Source organism: Arachis ipaensis, chromosome B03 (assembly GCF_000816755.2).
Source record: "Arachis ipaensis cultivar K30076 chromosome B03, Araip1.1, whole genome shotgun sequence".
NCBI classification, from domain to species: domain Eukaryota; kingdom Viridiplantae; phylum Streptophyta; class Magnoliopsida; order Fabales; family Fabaceae; genus Arachis; species Arachis ipaensis.
In genome coordinates this window covers 85,303,810-85,324,296 of record NC_029787.2, presented here as the reverse complement: position 1 = coordinate 85,324,296, position 20,487 = coordinate 85,303,810, and the positions used below count along the sequence as shown (strand labels likewise).

At 37.9% G+C, this 20,487-nt stretch overlaps 1 protein-coding gene and 1 long non-coding RNA gene across 2 annotated transcripts; both read left to right on the top strand.

Moving 5' to 3' along the window:
• LOC107633362 (squamosa promoter-binding-like protein 7) lies at window positions 15,673-18,912 on the top strand (the record flags this gene model as incomplete). Its single annotated transcript, XM_021117348.1, is given in 8 exon segments — window positions 15,673-15,731; window positions 16,277-16,455; window positions 16,609-16,835; window positions 16,929-17,003; window positions 17,107-17,214; window positions 17,568-17,682; window positions 18,010-18,145; window positions 18,567-18,912. Coding segments are annotated over 8 exon segments (1,173 nt in total), but the record flags the coding sequence as incomplete, so codon positions are not given.
• On the top strand, window positions 19,333-19,931 carry LOC107634527. The gene is made up of 3 exons (XR_001618962.2): window positions 19,333-19,368; window positions 19,449-19,496; window positions 19,685-19,931. It is a non-coding gene; the product is annotated as an uncharacterized LOC107634527 (long non-coding RNA).

Sequence of the window (20,487 nt, the reverse complement as noted above, 5' to 3'; positions counted from 1 at the left end):
AAACTCAAAACTCATGTACTTCTTGTTCTTTTGAATTAAAACAGTTTTCATTTAAGAGAGGTGATGGATTCATAGGACATTCATAACTTTAAGAGAAAGTTACTAAATACTAATGATCATGAAGCACTTAACATAGAGAAAACGAAAAACAGAGAAAGTATGAACAAGGAATGAGTCCACCTTAGTGATGGTGGCGTTTCCTTCTTGAGGAACCAATGATGTCCTTGAGCTCTTCTATGTCTCTTCCTTGTCTTTGTTGCTCCTCCCTCATTGCTTTTTGATCTTCTCTTATTTCATGAAGGATGATAGAGTGCTCTTGATGTTCCACCCTTAATTGTCCCATGTTGGAACTTAATTCTCCTAGGGAGGTGTTGATTTGCTCCCAATAGTTTTGTGGAGGAAAATGCATTTGAGGCATCTCCGGGATCTCATGGTGATGAGCTTCCTGCGCCTCTTGAGCTCCATGAATGGGCTCTCTTGCTTGCTCCATCCTTTTCTTAGTGATGGGCTTCTCTTCCTCAATGGGAATGTCTCCTTCTATGAAAGCTCCAGCTGATTAACATAGATGGAAAATAAGATGGGAGGTGGAAGCTTTTGTCTTCCCTTTCTCTTTTCTAGAGGATTCTCCGGTCTTAGGTGCCATCAATGGTAATGGAAAAATAAAAAGCTTATGCTTTTACCACACCAAACTTAGAAAATTGCTCGCCCTCGAGCAAGAAAAGGAAGAGTAGATGAAGAAGAAGAAGAAATAGAGGAGAGGGAGAAGGGGTTGTGTTTCGGCTAAGAAGAGAAGAGAGGGTTGTGTTGTGTGAAAATGAAGAAAAATGGAGGGCTTTATATAGGGAAGGGGGGTAAGGTTCGGCCATAAGGGTGGGTTTTGGGTGGGAAATTGATTTTGAATTTTGAAGGTAGGTGGAGTTTATGAGGTAGGTTTATGGGGAAGAGTGGATGGATGTGAGTGGTGAAGTGGTGATAGGGAAGAGAGATTGAGGTGATTGGTGAAGAGTTTTGGAGAAGAGTGTTTATGGGATTGTGTGAAAGAGGGGTGAGAAGAAGTGAGTGGAGGTAGGTGGGGATCCTGTGGGGTCCACAGATCCTGAGGTGATTCTGTGGGGTCCACAGATCCTGAGGTGTTCAAGGATTTACAACCTTGCACCAAATTAGGCATGCAAAATGCCCTTGCACACAACTCTGGCGTTCAGCGCCAGATTGGTGCTTGTTCTGGGCGTTGAACGCCCATTTGTTGCCCATTTCTGGCGTTGAACGCCAGAACCATGCTTGTTCTGGGCGTTCAGCGCCAGCTCTTCTCCAGGGTGCAATTCTGGCGTTCAAACGCCCAGATGCTGCCCATTTTGGGCGTTCAGCGCCAGAACATGCTCTGTTCTGGCGTTGAACGCCAGCCAGATGCTTTTTACTGGCGTTTAAACGCCAGTAAGGTCTTCCTCCAGGGTGTGATTTTTCACATTCTTCCCTGTATCCAAGACTATGAGATCAGCAGGGATGTAAAGGCCTTCAACCTTTACTAACACGTCCTCTACTTGTCCATAAGCCTGTTTTCTTGAATTGTCTACCATCTCTAATGAGATTTTAGTGGCTTGCACCCCATAGATTCCCAATTTCTCTATTACAGAGAGGGGCATGAGGTTTATCCCTGAACCAAGGTCACACAGAGCCTTCTCAAAGGTCATGGTGCCTATGGTTCAAGGTATTAAGAACTTTCCAGGATCCTGTTTCTTCTTAGGCAATCTCAGTTGATCCAGATCACTTAGTTCATTGGTGAACAAGGGAGGTTCATCTTCCCAAGTCTCAATACCAAATAATTTGGCATTCAGCTTCATGATTGCACCAAGAAACTTGGCAGCTTACTCTTCAGTAACATCCTCATCCTCTTCAGAAGAGGAATACTCATCAGAGCTCATGAATGGAATAAGGAGGTTTAATGGAATCTCTATGGTCTCTAGATGAGTCTCAGATTCCTTTGGTTCCTCAAAGGGAAGCTCCTTATTGATCACTAGACGTCTTAGGAGGTCTTCCTCCTTGGGATTCACGTCCTCTCCTTCCTTGACAGGTTCAGCCATGGTGATTAATTCAATGGCCTTGCACTCTCCTTTTGGATTTTCTTCTGTATTGCTTGGGAGAGTACTAGGAGGGATTTCAGTGATCCTTTTACTTAGCTGGCCCACTTGTGCCTCCAAATTTCTAATGGATGACCTTGTTTCATTCATGAAACTCACAATGGCCTTAGATAGATCAGAGACTAAGTTTGCTAAATTAGAGGTATTTTGTTCAGAGTTCTCTGTCTGTTGCTGAGTGTATGATGGAAAAGGTTTGGTGTTGTTAAACCTATTTCTTCCACCATTATTAAAGCCTTGTTGAGGCTTTTGATTCTTCCATGAGAAATTTGGATGATTTCTCCATGATGGGTTATAGGTGTTTCCATAAGGTTCACCCATATAATTTACCTCTGCTATTGCAGGGTTTTCAGGATCATAAGCTTTTGAAAAAGATAAGAAACAAACAAAAAGTTAGTTAGTTAGTTGAAATAAATTTTGAAAAGATAAGAAGTTAGGAAGTTAGAAAAGATATTTTGAAATCAAATTTTTGAAAAAGATAAGATAAGAGGATATTTTTGAAAAGATACGATTGAAATTAGTTTTGAAAAAGATTTGATTTTTAAAATCACAATTAATGACTTGATTCACAATAAATCACAGGATATGATTCTAGAACTTAAAGTTTGAATCTTTCTTAACAAGCAAGTAACAAACTTGAAATTTTTTAATCAAAACATTAATTGGTGATATTATTTTCGAAAATTAAGAGATAATGATAAGAAAAAGGTTTTTGAAAAATATTTTTATAATTTTCGAAAGTAAATAAGAAAAAATGAAAAAGATTTGATTTTTGAAAAAGATTTTGAAAAAAGATGAGATTTTTAAATTGAAAATTTGATTTGACTCATAAAAACAACCAGATTTTAAAAATTTTTGAAAAAGTCAAATCTAATTTTCGAATTTATGAGAGAGAAAAAAGGAAAGATATTTTTTTTTGAATTTTTTTATGATGAGAGAGAGAAACAAGAAAAATGATGCAATGCATGAAAGTTATGGATCAAAACAATGAATGCATGCAAGAATACTATGAATGTCAAGATGAACACCAAGAACACTATGAAGATCATGATGAACATCAAGAACATATTTTTGAAAATTTTTATATGCAAAGAAAACATGCAATCATTTTGAAAAAGAAAAATAAGGATTCCAAAATTTTTAATATGAATTCTAGGAATCTTATGCTCTTTAGTCTAAAGCTTCAATCAAAGGGTCAGGCATGGCTGAATAGCCAGCCAAGCATTAGTATGTAACTCAAACATGACACGCCTGACATTCCCTACCCAGAAGGATTAGACATGGCTTTACAGCCAGCCAGGCTTCAACATGCTTCATGAAACACTAGAATTCATTCTTAAAAATTCTGAAGAAAAATATATTTTTGAAAATATTTTTATTTTAAAATTTTTTACGATAACAAAGGAGAAATTTTTGAAAGATTTTTTTTTAAATTTTTTGAAAATAAAACAAAAAGAAAATTACCTAATCTGAGCAACAATATGAACCGTCAATTGTCTAAACTCGAACAATCCCCGGCAACGACACCAAAAACTTGGTGTACGAAATTGTGATAATCAATGGCGCCATCAACATGGTACGCTCAATTGTAATCTCAACTTGTTATCACAACTTTGCACAACTAACCAGCAAGTGCACTGGGTCGTCCAAGTAATAAACCTTACGCGAGTAAGGGTCGATCCCACTGAGATTGTTGGTATGAAGCAAGCTTTGGTCATCTTGTAAATCTCAGTCAGGCGGATATAGAATGGTTATGGAGTTTTCGAATATTAATAATAAAATAGGGATAGAAATACTTACGTAAATCCTTGGTGAGAATTTCTGATAAATGCATGGAGATGCTTTCGTCCCTCTAAACTTCTGCTTTTCCTGCTGTCTTCATCCAATCAGTCTTACTCCTTTCTATGGCTGGCTTTATGTAAGGACATCACCGTTGTCAATGGCTACTTTTGATCCTCTCAGGAAAATGGTCCGATGCGCTGTCACTGCATGGCTAATCGTCTGGAGGCGTCACCCTTGCCAATGGCTGCATCCTATCCTCTTGTGAAAATGGTCCAAATGCTCTGTCACAGCACGGCTAATCATCTGAGGTTCTCGATCATACTGGAATAGGATTCACCCTCCTTTTGCGTCTGTCACTACGCCCAGTACTCGCGAGTTTGAAGCTCGTCACAGTCATTCAATCCCAGAGTCCTACTCGGAATACCACAGACAAGGTTTAGACTTTCCAGACTCTCATGAATGCCGCCATCAATCTAGCTTACACCATGAAGATTCTGATTAAGAGATCCAAGAGATACTCATTCAATATGAGGTAGAACGGAGGTGGTTGTCAGGCACGCGTTCATAGGGAATGATGATGATTGTCACGTTCATCACATTCAGGTTGAAGTGCGAATGAATATCTTAGAAGCGGAACAAGTTGAATTAAATAGAAAACAGTAGTACTTTGCATTAATCTTTGAGGAACAGCAGAGCTCCACACCTTAATCTATGGAGTGCAGAAACTCTACCGTTGAAAATACATAAGTGAAAGGTCCTGGCATGGCCGAATGGCCAGCCCCCAAATGTGATCAATAGGATCAAAATATAATCCAAAGATGATCCAAAGATGTCTAATACAATAGTAAAAAGTCCTATTTATAATAAACTAGCTACTAGGGTTTACAGAAGTAAGTAATTGATGCATTAATCCACTTCCGCGGCCCACTTGGTGTGTGCTTGGGCTGAACTTGAATGTTACACGTGCAGAGGCTCTTTCTGGAGTTGAACGCCAGGTTGTAACGTATTTCTGGCGTTCAACTCTGGTTTGTGACTTGTTTCTGGCGTTTAACTCCAGACAGCAGCGTAGAACTGGTGTTCAACGCCCTTTTACGTCATCTAAACTCGTTCAAAGTATAGACTATTATACATTGCTGGAAATCCCTGGATGTCTACTTTCCAATGCAATTAGAAGCGCGCCATTTTGAGTTCTGTAGCTCCAGAAAATCCACTTTGAGTGCAGGGAGGTCAGAATCCAACAGCATCAGCAGTCCTTCTTCAACCTCTGAATCTAATTTTTGCTCAAGTCCCTCAATTTCAGCCAGAAAATACCTGAAATCACAGAAAAACACACAAACTCATAGTAAAGTCCAGAAATGTAAATTTAGCATAAAAACTAATAAAAACATCCCTAAAAGTAACTAGATTCTACTAAAAACATACTAAAAACAATGCCAAAAGCGTATAAATTATCCGCTCATCATGGACCCTTTCGTGACAAACCACCTCCATCAAATTACTATGGTCAAGAGCCATTCCGAGATGCGTACCAAGATGATAGATATGGTGGACCCCCTTGTAGCTACCAACAAGCCCCATCATATGCCCATAAACCACCTCCTCAACATAGCTTTGAACCACCATACTCACAAGCTAACTACAACCATTCACCACCATATGACCCTAACCTTTATCCACCCCAATTCCAATCCAATTACTCCCAAGAACCACCACTTCCATATGCACCATGTCCATATCCATCGACCCAAGAATCACAAGCTCGTCTCAAGGAAACAGTAGATCAATTTCATGCAACCCTTCATCAGTTGGAGTAAGCGATAAATCAATTGGCTTCCCGACGTTCGGACACTCAAGGAACTCCCATGGCTTCATGCGGAGAATCTAATGAAGATCGCAGCCTGAAGGAGATACTAGAAACTCCAAAGGACAGTAAGGGGCATGACTTTGTACTGGAACAAGTAGAGGAAGCTACAATTATCGAAGAAGAAGAATTGGTTGAAGACTTAGGAGACGCTGAATCTCCATAAGAATCAAGAATTGTAGATAATTTTGCCAAGAAATTTGCAATCGATGCTAAGGAGGATAGTGCACAACACCCAAAGCATGTATCTTATGAAGAACTGGACGGAACAGATCAAGAAGCAAGTTTCCTTGATAATGATGATCATGAATCAAGCTCTCCTGATGATGAAGTTGCATCCGAATTTGAACTCCTTGAGCTTGACGAATCTTCCCCAAGTGAATATGAAGATGATGTGGAGGTAGATTTTTCTCAACCTCCAACTTATGACTTGAGTGATGAGGAAGAATTCGAAGACTTTGATCAAGACGTGGTTGCAGTTGAAGAGGTTTGCAAGGAAGTGGCAGAATTCACAGAAGAGTACAAGGAAGTGAAGTTTGAAAGACCACTGGAAACACCTCTCCCAAGGCCATTACCACCCAATACAAACTTCAAGTGGGTAAAATCCTTAGCCTTTATCTTTACCTTTCCACTTGAATACGGTTTGCTTGAAACCGATGGCCAGCTTAGAGCTCTTTGTGGCTTTAAGAGTAAGCGGGAGATGGTTAGTAATAGGAGTTGGCACCCAAGGTTTAATACGATTCCATGCTCCAATTGGAAGTGCAAGGATTGGTATAGAGCTCGATTGAATGGGTCGCGGAAGATGTTTGGGTATCTCAGTGAGAGTTCAAATTACTTATCACCTGGTTGGAACAAAGATGGTCAACAAGAAGACGGGTACAAAAGCAAGGTTTGGGATCCTGGAATTCATTTTGATAATCAACACCCCTGGGACCTAAACACCTGCTTTGACTTGCTCTAAGGCTTTACGTGCCTAGTTTGGGACCTCGGAGGCTATTGGAATTGCAAACGTTGGTGGAGATTCTTGGATGAGTTCAAGCACAAGCCACCATAACAAGGGACTCACTAAATGTCCAACTTAAGGACTTTAACTAAAAGTGCTAGGTGGGAGACAACCCACCATGGTATATTCTTTCTTTTTTATACTTAGTTTTATTTTATTTTATTTTCATTCGTGTTCATTCATAATTTCTGCATAGTCATCTGCATTCTACATTTTGCATTCTGCATACTTCAAAAAAAAATATTTCGCACGCGACGCGCAAGCATCGCTGACGCGTACACGTCATATGTGCATGCGAAACAAAGAAGAACTAAACAGAGAGTTGCGCGGGAGCGTGGCTGGAGGCGTGCCTTAGGCACAAACACACCTACGTGAACGCGTCCCTGACGCGTCCACGTCAAATTGCAAAATCAACCTTCCACGCGTACGCGTGCCCTACAAATCGGCGTAAAAATGTGTTTAGACAGAAAGTTGTGATGGTGCGGTGCTGGAATGGTGCTAGGAGCACAAGCAACATCACGCGTGCGCGTCCCTGATGCGAACGCGTCATTTTCCCTTCCAGGGCCATCCACGCGTGCGCGTCCCTCACGCGCACGCGTCGGTTCAAATTTTGGCAATGTGCGCATTAAAACAGAGAGTTGTGCGTGCGCGAGGCTGCTCTCGCACCAATAGCACAATTCAGACCACGCGAACGCGTCCCTGACGCGTCCGTGTCACTTGAAAATAGCCCAATCCACGCGAACGCATGCCCCACGCGTCCGCGTCGCATGCGACAATCCAAATCAGTGCCAGAATTCCTATCTTTTCTTCTCCAATCCTACTTATCTTTCTATTATCATTCTTTCTTCTTTCTTCTATCTTTTCTTAGTCTTTCTTCTTCCTTTCTTACTTTCTTCTTCTTCATCTCTTTAACTTCTCATCCTTCTTCACTTTCATTCTATTTTACTTAATTTATTTGCATACTTCCATCCATTGCATTTTAATTTTGTGCATATTTTTATTTTTTTTTCTAAATTTATTATTTTTTCATTGGTGTTAAATTTTCTTTTTCAACCGTTGTCTCTTTTCTGGTATTATTTTGGTGCTTAGTGACTTGTTTTACATTGTTGGATGATATTATTTATCTGTCACTGCCAATCTTTTATGTTACCTGTATCCCTTTTGCATTGACATGAATTTATATTTTCTTACATTACCCACACTCTCTTCCCCATTGTTGCAAATTTTTGCACTCTTGATTTGCCATGTGCTTCTACTGTTTTCTCACTTGCATGTTGTAGCTACCATGTAATTGAGACTCTCATCATTTGGCATTAACCCAACCATATTTTAAATTATTTCCTATCTTTGTTTTTGGGTTACTTTTCTTCTTTTTCCTCATCTTTCAGGATGGCCACCGAGGAAGGGAAACAGAAAACGTTTACATGGGGCGACAAACAAGTTCCTACGCACTTTCTTTGGAGAAAAGCATCAGTGTAGCAACCCGTCCACCTGCACATCTCAACATGCACCGAGGACGGTTGATGAGCGGTTAATTTATACGCTTTTTAGCATTGTTTTTAGGTAGTTTTTAGTATGATTTAGTTAGTTTTTAGTATATAATTATTAATTTTTAAATAAAAATCACATTTCTAGACTTTACTATGAGTTTGTGTGTTTTTCTATGATTTCAAGTATTTTCTGGCTGAAATTGAGGGACCTGAGCAAAAATCTGATTCAGAGGCTGAAAAAGGATTGCAGAAGTTGTTGGATTCTGACCTCCCTGCACTCGAAGTGGATTTTCTGGAGCTATGGAAGCCTAATTGGCACGCTCTCAATTGCGTTGGAAAGTAGACATCTTGGGCTTTCCAGCAATATATAATAGTTTATACTTTGCTCGAGATTTGATGGCCCAAACTGGCGTCCAAAGCCAGCCTAAAACTTTCTGGCGTAAAATGCCAAAACTGGCACCAAAATTGGAGTTAAATGCCCAAACTGGCACCCAAGCTGGCGTTTAACTCCAGGAACAGCCTATGCACGTGTAAAGCTCAATGCTCAGCCCATAGCATCATGATTGGAGAGGAAGTAGAAGTTCATGAGGTCATATCTCTAGAACTCTACAAAGTGGCTGACAAAACCTCCACTTTGGCAAGGTTAGCCTTCCCTCATCTCATCTGTCACCTATACAATTTAGCTGGAGTTGTCATAGAAGAAGACATCCTCATTGAAGAGGACAAGCCCATCACTAAAAAGAGGATGGAGCAAATAAGAGAGCCAACTTATGGACCTCAACAAGAGCATGAGGAAGTCCCTCATCAAGAAATCCCTGAGATGCCTCAAGGGATGCACTTTCCTCCATAAAACTATTGGGAGCAAATCAACACCTCCTTAGGAGAATTAAGTTCCAACATGGGACAACTAAGGGTGGAACACCAAGAGCATTCTATCCTCCTCAATGAAATTAGAGAAGATCAAACAGCCATGAGGGAAGAGCAACAAAGGCAAGAAAGAGACATTGAGGAGCTCAAGCACTCCATAAGATCTTCAAAAGGAAAAACTAGCCGCCATCAGTAAGGTGAACCCGTTCTTTAATTTCCTTGCTCTTTATTTTCTGTTTTTCGTTTACTATGCTCTATGTTTATTCATGTTTGTGTCTTTATTACATGATCATTAGTATTTAGTGTCTATGCTTTAAAGCTATGAATGTCCTATGAATCCTTCACCTCTCTTAAATGGAAAAAAATGTTTCCTGAAAAAGAAAAAGAAGTACATGAATTTCGAATTTTAAAATAGTTTAATTATTTTTATATGGTGGCAATACTTTTTGTTTTTCTGAATGAATGCTTGAACAGTGCATATTTTTTATAGTGAAGTTTATGAATGTTAAAATTGTTGGCTCTTGAAAGAATGATGAAAAGGAGAAATGTTATTGATAATCTGAAAAATCATAAAATTAATTCTTGAAGCAAGAAAAAGCAGTGAAAAAGAAGAAGCTTGCGAAAAAAAAAGTGGCGAAAAAAATAAAGAAATAAAAAGAAAGAAAAAGAAAAAGCAAGTAGAAAAAGCCAGTAGCCCTTTAAACAAAAAGGCAAGGGTCAAAAAAGGATCCAAGGCTTTGGAAATTAATGGATAGGAGGGCCACAGGAATAAAATCCTGGCCTAAGCGGCTAAACCAAGCCGTCCCTAACCATGTGCTTGTAGCGTGAAGGTGTCAAGTGAAAAGCTTGAGACTGAGCGGTTAAAGTCGTGGTCCAAAGCAAAAAGAGTGTGCTTAAGAGCTCTAGACACCTCTAATTGGGGACTCTAGCAAAGCTAAGTCACAATCTGAGAAGGTTCACCCATTTATGTGTCTATGGCATTTATGTATCCAGTGGTAATACTGGAAAACAAAATGCTTAGGGTCATGGCCAAGACTCATAAAGTAGCTGTGTTCAAGAATTAACATACTAAAATAGGAGAATCAATAACACTATCTGAATTCTGAGTTTCTATAGATGCCAATCATTCTGAACTTCAAAGGATAAAGTGAGATGCCAAAACTGTTCAGAAGCAAAAAGCTAATGGCCCTGCTCATCTAATTAAGACTGATCTTCATAGACGTTTTCGGAATTTATTGTATATTCTCTTCTTTTTATCCAATTTTGTTTTTAGTTGCTTGGGGACAAGCAATAATTTAAGTTTGGTGTTGTGATGAGCAGATAATTTATACGCTTTTTAACATTGTTTTTAGGTAGTTTTTAGTATGATTTAGTTAGTTTTTAGTGTATAATTATTAGTTTTTAAATAAAAATCTCATTTCTGGACTTTACATTGAGTTTGTGTGTTTTTCTGTGATTTTAGATATTTTCTGGCTGAAATTGAGGGACCTGAGCAAAAATCTGATTCAGAGGCTGAAAAAGGACTGCAGAAGCTGTTGGATTCTGACCTCCTTGCACTCAAAGTGGATTTTCTGGAGCTACAGAAGCCCAATTGGCACGCTCTCAATTGCGTTGGAAAGTAGACATCCTGGGCTTTCCAGAAATATATAATAGTCTATACTTTGCTCGAGATTTGATGGCCCAAACTGGCGTTCAAAGTCAGCCTAAAATTTCTGGCGTAAAACGCCCAAACTGGCACCAAAGCTGGCGTTTAACTCCAGGAACAGCCTATGCACGAAAAAGCTTCAATGCTCAGCCCAAGCACACACCAAGTGGGCTCCGAAAGTGGATTTCTGCATCATTTACTTATTTCTGTAAACCCTAGGCTACTAGTTCATTATAAATAGGACCTTTTACTATTGTATTTTCATCTTTTAATATTTTATCTTTTGGAACTTGTATGTTCACGTTTGGAGAGGCTGGCCTCACGGCCATGCCTAGACCTTTCACTTATGTATTTTCAACGGTGGAGTTTCTACACTCCATAGATTTAGGTGTGGAGCTCTGCTGTTCTTCATGAATTAATACAAGTACTATTGTTTTTCTCTTCAATTCACGCCTACTTCTTCTCTAAGATATCCACTCGCACTTCAACCTAATGAATGTGATGATCCGTGACACTCATCATCATTCTCACCTATGAGCGCGTGCCTGACAACCACGTCCATTCTATCTGCAATAGCTTGAGTGTGTATCTCTTGGGTTTCTAATCTAAGATTAGAACCTTCGTGGTATAGGCTAGAATTATTAGCAGCCATTCCTGGGATCCGGAAAGTCTAAATCTTGTCTGTGGTATTCCGAGTAGGATCTGAGAAGGGATGATTGTGACGAGCTTCAAACCTGCGAATGTGGGGCACAAGTGGGACAATGGTCCTATTCCGATGCTAGCAGGAACCGACAGATGATTATCCGTGCGGTGACAGTGCATATGGAATTATTTTCATCCGAGAGGATCATACAGCTTGCCATGGAAGGAGGTAACGCATGGTTGGAAGAAGGCAATAAGAAAGCAGAGGTTCAGAAGAAACAAAGCATCTCCATACGCTTATCTGAAATTCCCACCAATGAATTACATAAGTATTTCTATTTTATTTTGTGTTTTATTTATATTTTAAGTATCAAAACCTTATAACCATTTGAATCTGTCTGACTGAGATTTACAAGGATGACCATAGCTTGCTTCAAGCCGACAATCTCCGTGGGATCGACCCTTACTCACGTAAGGTTTATTACTTGGACGACCCATTGCACTTGCTGGTTAGTTGTGTGAAGTTGTGAAAAAGAGTTGAGATTACAATTGTGCGTACCAAGTTGTTGGAGCCATTGAGATCACAATTTCGTGCACCAACGGTGCAATCTTTAAGTGTGGGGAGGTCGATATCGACTTCTGTGGGTTAGTTATTTTCCTCTCAACACCAATATTTTATTTTCTTTGTTAGTTCATTGTTGCATTTGCATGTTTGATTGCATGATTTTTTGATTTTGTGCATATTTTACCACCACTTGGTTAAAGTAATATTTTCTTTTTCAAGAAACTTTTTATAACATTTCACTAATTTAATTTAAAATTTTTGATAAACTTATTTGAAGAAATATTATACTGGAACATGGCTTAGAGCTTGAACACACAAAACCAGTGAGATTTTAAGCCTATTTGATTGGTTGCATTTTATCAACCAATATTTTATTTTTGATGTGTGTTTTTCTCTCTAAAATTGTGATCTTTGTCTTGCTTAATTCTATATTTCCATGGTGTGATGTATGCATGCACTTATATGATTGAGGCCTTTGTTTTACTAAGCTTACATACCCATATGGCCTTACCTTTCATTATCCCTTGCAACCCAATTTTGAGCCTATTTTACCCCTTTATTCTTTACTTTATCTCATCACTAACTCTAAACGGAAAATAATAATGTCCTTAATTTGAATCCTTAGTTAGCTTAGACTAGTGAGAGTGTTCATGATTTAAGTGTGGGGAAGTTGGGTTTGGAAATATTTGGTTTAAGAATTGGGTGTTATATATCTTTATGAAAATATGAAAGAAATATTTAGGACATGTTCATGCATTCAATAATTTAATCATATGCATTGAGAAAAATAAAAGAAAAAGAAAAAAATATAGATATATAAAAAAAAGGAAAAGAAAAATAAATAAGAAAAAGAAAAGAAACAGAGCAAATAATAAAAGGGGACAAAATGCCCCAAAGTAAATGGTGAAAGCAATGCATTTGTACTATACTCGAAATTAGGATGCATGAATATGTGAAAAACATGGTTAATGGATAGTTAGGTTTTGTATTTTGATTGCATGGATTGTCCTAAGTTAGGTGGGAAAAGTTTAAGTTAATTAAGGATTCAGATTTTAGTCCACTTGACCAAATACAATCCTACCTTGACCCTAACCCCATTACAACCCTTAAAAGACCTCTTGATATGTGTATTTATGCATTAAATTTTTGTTGATTGGTAGAAGAAAAGCAAGCCTTAGAAAGCAAGGTTAGTAGAAAATTGAGAGAGTCGAACCTTAAACACTTAAGTGATTAGAGTGTATACACTTCCGGTGAGGGTTCGATGCTCGATTCTTTGTTCCCGGCTTTCTTGAGCTATTTTCTTCTGCAAGTTTACTTGTACTTTATTCTGTAATTTGAATTAGTGAAATCCAGTTCATGTTTGTTCTTGAAAGATTTGTTTACTTTTAACTAAGTAGGTAGAAACATTTTTGCATTTAGCTGCATTCATATAGATAGGTTGCATTTCATAAGTTTCACCATTCCCCTTCACTCCTTTATAGCTTCTCTTGAGCTTAGCATGAGGACATGCTATTGTTTAAGTGTGGGGAGGTTGATAAACCACTATTTTATGATTTATCTTGTGCTCAAATGAGTGTTTTTATCAATTCTTCACCCACTTATTCATATAATTTGCATGATTTTACAATTCCTTCCTTATTCTGTGATATATGTGAAAACATGTTTCCTACGCCTTAAAACTGTTAATTTTAATTATCCTTTATTACCATTTGATGATGTGATCTGTGTGTTAAGGATTTTCAGGCTTCATAGGACAGGAATGGCTTAGAGGACAGAAAGAAAACATGCAAAAATGGAAGGAACGCACAAAATGGAGTTTTGAAGGAAATGGCAGCGACGCGCACGCATGGACAACGCGGACGCGTGCCTCGCGCAGAACACAAGCGACCTGCACGCATGGACGACGCGAACGCGCGCCTAGCAAAAATCACGAGCGACGCATACGCGTGACTGATGCGTACGCGCGATAAGAAAAATCTCCAAATGACGCGCACGCGTGACCTACGCATATGCGTGATAGACGCCACGTGCAGAAAATTGCAAAAGTCGCCCCCGGCAATTTCTGGGCTCATTTTCGGCCCAAATCCAAGCCCAGAGACACAGAATAGAGGCTATAAAGTGGGGGAATTAAATCATTCATTGAAGCCAACATTCATACTCATAATTTTAGGTTTTAGATGTAGTTCTCTTGAGAGAGAGGCTCTCTCCTCTCTCTTAGGTTTTAGGATTTAGGATTTCTTCTTTCAATTTCTTCTCAATTCCAAGTTCAATGTTCTTTTAATTTAGTTTATCTTCTACTTTTATTTATTCTAGTACTTTGGTTTATCTATTTCTCTTGGTAATTACTTATTTAGCCAAATTGGCTTATGAACTCTTCATGTTAGATTTTAATTTCTATTTAATACAATTTGAGGTATTTCAGATTTATGATTGCTTTCTTCTATTTATGATATAAATAATTTAGATTTTTCCCGCCTTGTTTTGGTTAAGTAATTGGTGACACTTGAGTTATAAAACTCAGCTGTTGATTGAAAATTGGAATTTGCTGATTGATTTGGATCCCTCTAAAGCCAATCTTTCCACAGGAGTTGCACTACACCAGAAGTGGAAGTTTGCGGCGAGTAAATAGAAGCGGTTTAAAAACACCACTGTTAAATGGCAATGTTGCGGCAATTGTGCGTCAGTTTGGAGATGTGCAGCAAAATCACTGAAACTGGCAGCGGTTGAATGTCAACCCGATGCTAAACCAACTGGCTTTATCAATTAAACCCCAACCCTCATGTGTTTTCTCTAAAGTGTTTTGTCTTCTTTCTCTCAATCACTCTTGCATTGCAAGCTCATCAGCCGCAGCATCATTGTGCCCTTCTTGATCCTCTATCACCCTTCATTCCTCCACCCATGTACACCCTTGCCATCATGCCTTAGTTCATCTATGCCTCTCCATTGTCTTGATCGGTGCCTCCTTCCGTCTATCCTATTGTGCGCTGTGAGATTTTTAGCCCCCTGCACCCTTTGCCCTNCAATCCGTCATCGTCTTGTGGGCTGTAGATCACACTTTGCGTAGTCGTGATCCTCCGCGTCGGGGTCTTTCGCACAGTCACAGTTGTAGTCATCGCTCCCTCCATGCAGTTTGCAGCCGCCATCATCTTCCGCGTAGTTCATACCCGCTGACGGTACCATCCTTGACTCTGTTTATGTTCTCATAATCTTAGATATAGTTCTAACTCATTATCTTGTATATTTTGATGTTTTTATGGAATATGCACACAAACTGTTTGCTAGTTTTCCTCAATGAATAGAGGAGGAGATTTAGTTTTTATTTTCATAGATTTTAATAAGCAATTATGTGACACTTCCTCTTTCAAAGTTATAGTTCGATTGTTCTATTTTAATTTGAAATGAGTGTATGTCGAATGGTACCATTGATGGTGTGGTTATGAGTTTATCAAAAGATTGATCATGCTTAGTTCATCCACTATTGTGCTTAATGTGATCTTTTTTCCTGACACTGATAATGTTGAAGTGATGCATTCCTGTGTAACTGCTTATGAATAATTACTTTTGTCTTATGAATATTACTTATGGGTGGGAATGACAAGAGACTTGCTTGAAATAATTAAAGCCGTTCATATTAACATGATTATTTATTAACATATTTTCATAGTGATCTGTCGCTTAGTGACATAATGCTGCCACTGTTATGCTCGACGGCGAGGCCAAGAGATACAGTCAACAGTATGGCAAGTAAGTTTTTTTTTCAATTTTATTTTTAACTTTACCTCAAATTTTAGGTTTAAATTTCTGGGACAGGTAAATTTCATGAGCAATTTTTAAGTGATAGAAATTCGAAGGGAGATTCTGGAACACGTTACTTGAAGAAGCAATTCGAGTCATGATAAGCATAAGAAACGGTGCATATGGGTATCGAATAGGGCATAATATGGTCTAGCTCTAGCATATCTATAAAACAAATTTTTTTTGCGTGGATTATGTCAAAAATCATGCGAAATGGAGTAAAGAAGTTGCTTATGATAAACATATGTTATTTTCAGAAAGAATAGAAGCTTAGTATTCGTCAAATTCTCTATGATTTGCACCTTTGTGTAAAATTTTAAATATTAGAGTATGATTGTGAGCTAGGAAGTAGCAAATGTTGTGTAAGTAGTATCTGATGACTGATGATGAGCTAGGTAGAGTATGTGACAAGATTTTGGGTTGTATTTGTTGGATACTTGTTGACATTGTAGATAGTAATTTAATGCTCTAATTGTAGGTCAATTTTTTGACAAGTTTCACGTGTTGTCGGATTTTGATGAAGGTAAACGTAGCTGTAGAAGAAAGTTAGAGCGCCATAACAATAGGAGGCAAAGAAAGCCAGCAGATTCAAGAGCTGAAGCTTCTCATGAACCTCTACCTGTTGCACAAAATGAGGATTCAAATAATGATGGGGAAACAGGAAAAGGTTTAGGTATTACTATGCCAATGGTTTTGTGACCTTTTCACCCCACTTCTTTTTTTCCACTATTTCATTAAATCCCGTGTCTATATGTTAGAAGAATGCTCATTGGCTGCTCATAATAATAATAATAGAATGCTTGTTGGCTGGGTTTGCATAATGCAGATTCTTCAAATTTGAGTTGTGAAATAAATGAAAAAGAAGCGTCACTGGATCTTGAAGATGAACCAGTTGCCAATCTGAACTCAGCTCCTGATATGCAGAATATTACAAATGACAGTGTTATGACTTTTCTTACTTCTGGGGAAACACAAGTGAATAGTGGAAAAGATGCTTCCAACCTCTCTAACTCTCCTTCATATTGTGACAATAAGAGTGCTTATTCATCTTTGGTTGGTTGCCACACCTGTTTGTTGGTTGTCTTAATTATTACTTTGGTATAAGAAATTATTTTTGTTGTTTGCTAATTGGAAGTTCATTTGTAGTGCCAAACAGGTCGGATTTCTTTCAAGCTTTATGATTGGAACCCTGCAGAATTTCCTAGAAGGCTACGCCACCAAGTATTTTAAGCTTTATTATTACAGTTTAGTATTTAAAAGTGTTAACCTAACATGCCATTTAAGTTTTCGTAACTGATTAACAAGTAGTTAAATGCATTTATAGATATTCCAATGGTTGGCGAGTATGCCTGTTGAGCTTGAGGGATATATCCGCCCAAGGTGTACCATCCTGACAATTTTTCTTGCCATGCCAAAGAATATGTGGATATATGTAAGAATTCAACTCGACGTTCATCATGTTATATGTTCTAAGCTCATATTTTTAGTAGTTTGTAGACCAAATGCGTTGCTTTTTGTTAATGGTAAACTGCTCTCATATTAAACTATATTGGTCTGTTTACTCATTCTTGTGGTTGCTCTTCTTTTCCAAATTGAGTTGGTTCTGATCCTCACATGTACTCTAATTTGTTTAAGATATCTTTTCCCTTTTTTCTTTTGAAAAGAGGGCCTCATATCTCACATAGTTAACCTGACCAAGTTGGGGCAAGACTTGATTATTGTTGATGTGTTTGTGTTTCCTTACTTTTCCCCCCAGAATTTAATTTATTCTCTTTTATGCACCAGTTATAGGAAGACCCTATGTACTATGTGCGCGATCTTGTTGCTCCTGGAAAGTTCCTATCTGCTAGAGGCAATGCACTAATTTATCTGAATGATATGTTCTTCCGCGTTATGAAAGGTTAGTCGTGATTCCATTGTTCAATCATCAGTGAAGAATCTTCAGTTAAATGCATATATGTTTGCATGCATATTTTTTGCATTATATGTGAGGTTAGATCAGAGTGTATTCAAGTTTATCTAGTTTATTTTATACTATGATTTTTGTTTCACCTTGTGACAATATTAATGACTATGTTTGATGTGTATTCCATCTTTGCCAATAGAAGTAATGGGATTTTCTATTTCTTTTGAGATGTAACATTTAAGTGTTTTCTTAAAAAAAATCATATCTAATTTGTGAATCTTTAAATTTGTTTGAATTCATCAGCATATTTCATGGTTTCAGATGGAACTTCTATGACAAAATTCAAGGTAAATATGCAGGCACCAAGGCTTCACTATGTTCATCCCACATACTTTGAGGCTGGAAAACCTCTGGAGTTTGTTGCTTGCGGAAGTAACTTAATGCAGCCTAAGTTTCGGTATATTAAAGTTACCTTGTCTAAACATACATTGAAATAGTTGCTTACTGAATAATTTACACAATAGACATTATGCTTTTGTGTACTTAGCAATGTTGGGGTATGCACCAATGACAGAAGAGAGACGTGGAATTTTATGGTTTGGTAGAGAGAGGTTGAAGTATCCTTTGTGCTCACCAAATGTAAAGCCCAGGTGATTTGTGTTTTGAGAAGAATTCAGGCATTGCATAACCTGAAATTGACTGTATACATTGTCTTCATAGTGTTTATAATTGTTTGTTGTGGAGTGGTGGGTGCATGTGAAAGTGCTGTTTCAGCGTTGTTACTGTGGTTTTAATGTTTCATCTTTGTACTTGGTAGTTTATTTTCTTTTTCACTGGCCAATATCCTTCTGGTTTTAATGAGGTTGTCATCATGCCAGGCTTCTTGTATCTTTTTCTGGAAAGTATCTGAAGTGTGAATATTGTGTTCCATCTCCACATAACTGGACTGGGAACAATATGTCATGTGCTTTTGAGAATCAGTTATACAAGATATATGTCCCTCATACAGAGGAAACTCTCTTTGGGCCTGCATTTATTAAGGTGGGAATTCTCTTATTTTTGTGTTTCCTTTACTATGTGATGATGACGTGGATTTTTTTTCCTGACCATGATGCTTTTTGGCCGGTTGAATGTGATTTCTTTTCTTTCTGATTCACTAACTTGTGCCTTTTTATACAAACAAATTTGGTTGGATTATAATATTTCAACATTTGTGCATAAAAAACGTCAATATTTGTGATTGTTTCGGTTGCTGTTTGTCTTGCAGTATGTGTAGCCGTCCTTTACCGGGGGAGGGTTAGTGAGTTAGCTGTATCCATTAAAAGGTGCTTGTTTAACTCTTAGTAGATGTTGACAAGTTTTTGTACTTGCTCTTCTATTTGGTACATATTGTTGTAACACTAAATAACCAGGGTCCAGGGATGTTGATGTTATTACTTATTAGTGATAGAGTGGGTGGTTCATTAATGGAGGAAAAATTAGTTTACAACTACTTTGATACTTCTTCATTATCAGTATAGTTTTCCCCCTCCTATATGATTATTGTATGCATTCTTCAGTATCTGAGTTTCTAGTTCTGCAGGTAAAAGAAGAGGCACAACAACTTGCTCAAATTTTTTAAACAGTTGGGTCTTTCAAGGTGAAGCGAAAATATGGTAAAGGAAAACTAATTTTTGGAAGGTGAGGCTTGTTCTGTGCAATTTTGAACTATTGATTTATGCTATATATGGATTATGCTTCTAAATTTGCTTGTTATTCAGTGTTACAGCTCAAGATCTTGTTGACATTATCAAGGCGCAGCTTCAAAGGTACTATCTGTCTGATGTACACAAGTCTTTCTCTTTTAGAATTGGGAGTACTAACTAGTCTTAGGTAACATTTTATTCTACTTTAAATGTGAATGATTATTCTTTTCTTCTTCCTTTGAAGCACTAAAATATTAAGGAATAAGTGTGTTTATGAATAATTGTCATGTGATCTTTTGTGATTTTCATAGGGAGGTGGACAAGAGAATTGTCGAACTTCTAGAGATACATGAAACCGGAGAATATATCGCAGAGTTAAAGCTTTATCCGGAAGTTACAGTGAGAATAAGGTTGAATGTCTTTGCTAACTAAAGCACGAGTATGAAGTTCTATATGCTAATAATGCACATTTGGAGCTACCGGCTTGCATTAGTTCAAGGTGAATAACCACTGTATGAATCTTCAAACATCAAGCTTTATGTGACTTTTTCCCAAAGTTCATATTTCCTCTTTGAATGTGTATTCAAGTTTTAGGACCTTTGTTTGGAATGTACTATTTTCATGAAAGTTATGTAATTATTATAGAGTAGTCTCCTTTTAAGGTTATGAAAGCTAGAATTTGTAAAAATCATATTCTAGTTTAAAACTGTCAGTTTTTTTAAGCTCATGTATGATAATTGCGGCGGTTCAAAATCGTCGCATTTTTTAAAAAAACCCACCCAAATCTGCGGCGGTTTTAAAACCGCCACATATTTTTTTTAAATCCACTTACCAAAATAGCGGCGGTTTCACAACCGCTGCAAAATCAATTATCTGATTTGCAGCGGTTGTGCCAGCGGTTTTCCAAAATTGCTGCAAAATCAAATCTCCACCCCTTAACAGGCAACGCTTGTGGAACCACTGGAATTTCATTTTGCGGCGGTTAAAAACCGCCGTAAATCCCTAAAAAAACCGCCACTATTCGGCGTGTCTCTTGTAGTGTTGACTAGGACTTGAGGAATCAAATTAATTAGTCCACTTGACTTTCCTTTATTTAGTAAGGGTTAACTAAGTG